The sequence below is a fragment of the Vicia villosa genome, linkage group LG7 (genome assembly GCF_029867415.1).
Source record: "Vicia villosa cultivar HV-30 ecotype Madison, WI linkage group LG7, Vvil1.0, whole genome shotgun sequence".
NCBI classification, from domain to species: domain Eukaryota; kingdom Viridiplantae; phylum Streptophyta; class Magnoliopsida; order Fabales; family Fabaceae; genus Vicia; species Vicia villosa.
Window position 1 is genome coordinate 92,422,416 of NC_081186.1, and position 358 is coordinate 92,422,773.

Sequence of the window (358 nt, forward strand, 5' to 3'; positions counted from 1 at the left end):
ATGCATCGCTCCGGCAAATACCTGACCATAGTGTCGTTCCCACATGCCAGCCACCCAGAATACAAAGAGATGGAGTCGAATGGGATAATCTCCTTGTGATCATCGACGGTGTCCATAGGATGTCCTCATGAACAGTCCAATTAAGATACATCAGAAACGGAAGCACGGCTTAATTCCCTCTGTGGGGGAGATACATAACAGTCCTCAGCATCACCTCCGTATAGTCAAGATCAAGATCAAAATTTTGAGTCTGATTAATTTTTCTCAGAAACATGGCTGACAACTCGAATAGAGTTAGACTCGGCATGTGTAAGGAAATTTCTACAAGAGGGAGAGGCTTTCTGTAATGCCATAGTTC

The 358-nt window shown here is 44.1% G+C and overlaps 1 protein-coding gene across 1 annotated transcript in view; it reads right to left on the minus strand.

Annotated features, from left to right (window-relative positions):
• Nucleotides 1-254: 254 nt before the first annotated feature.
• Nucleotides 255-358, minus strand: part of LOC131619698 (protein MAIN-LIKE 1-like) — an 845-nt gene continuing 741 nt past the window's right edge. Inside the window, exon 3 of the mRNA XM_058890769.1 lies at nucleotides 255-341. Coding sequence (XP_058746752.1) covers nucleotides 255-341 — 87 coding nt within the window. The remainder of the gene's footprint in view (nucleotides 342-358) is intronic.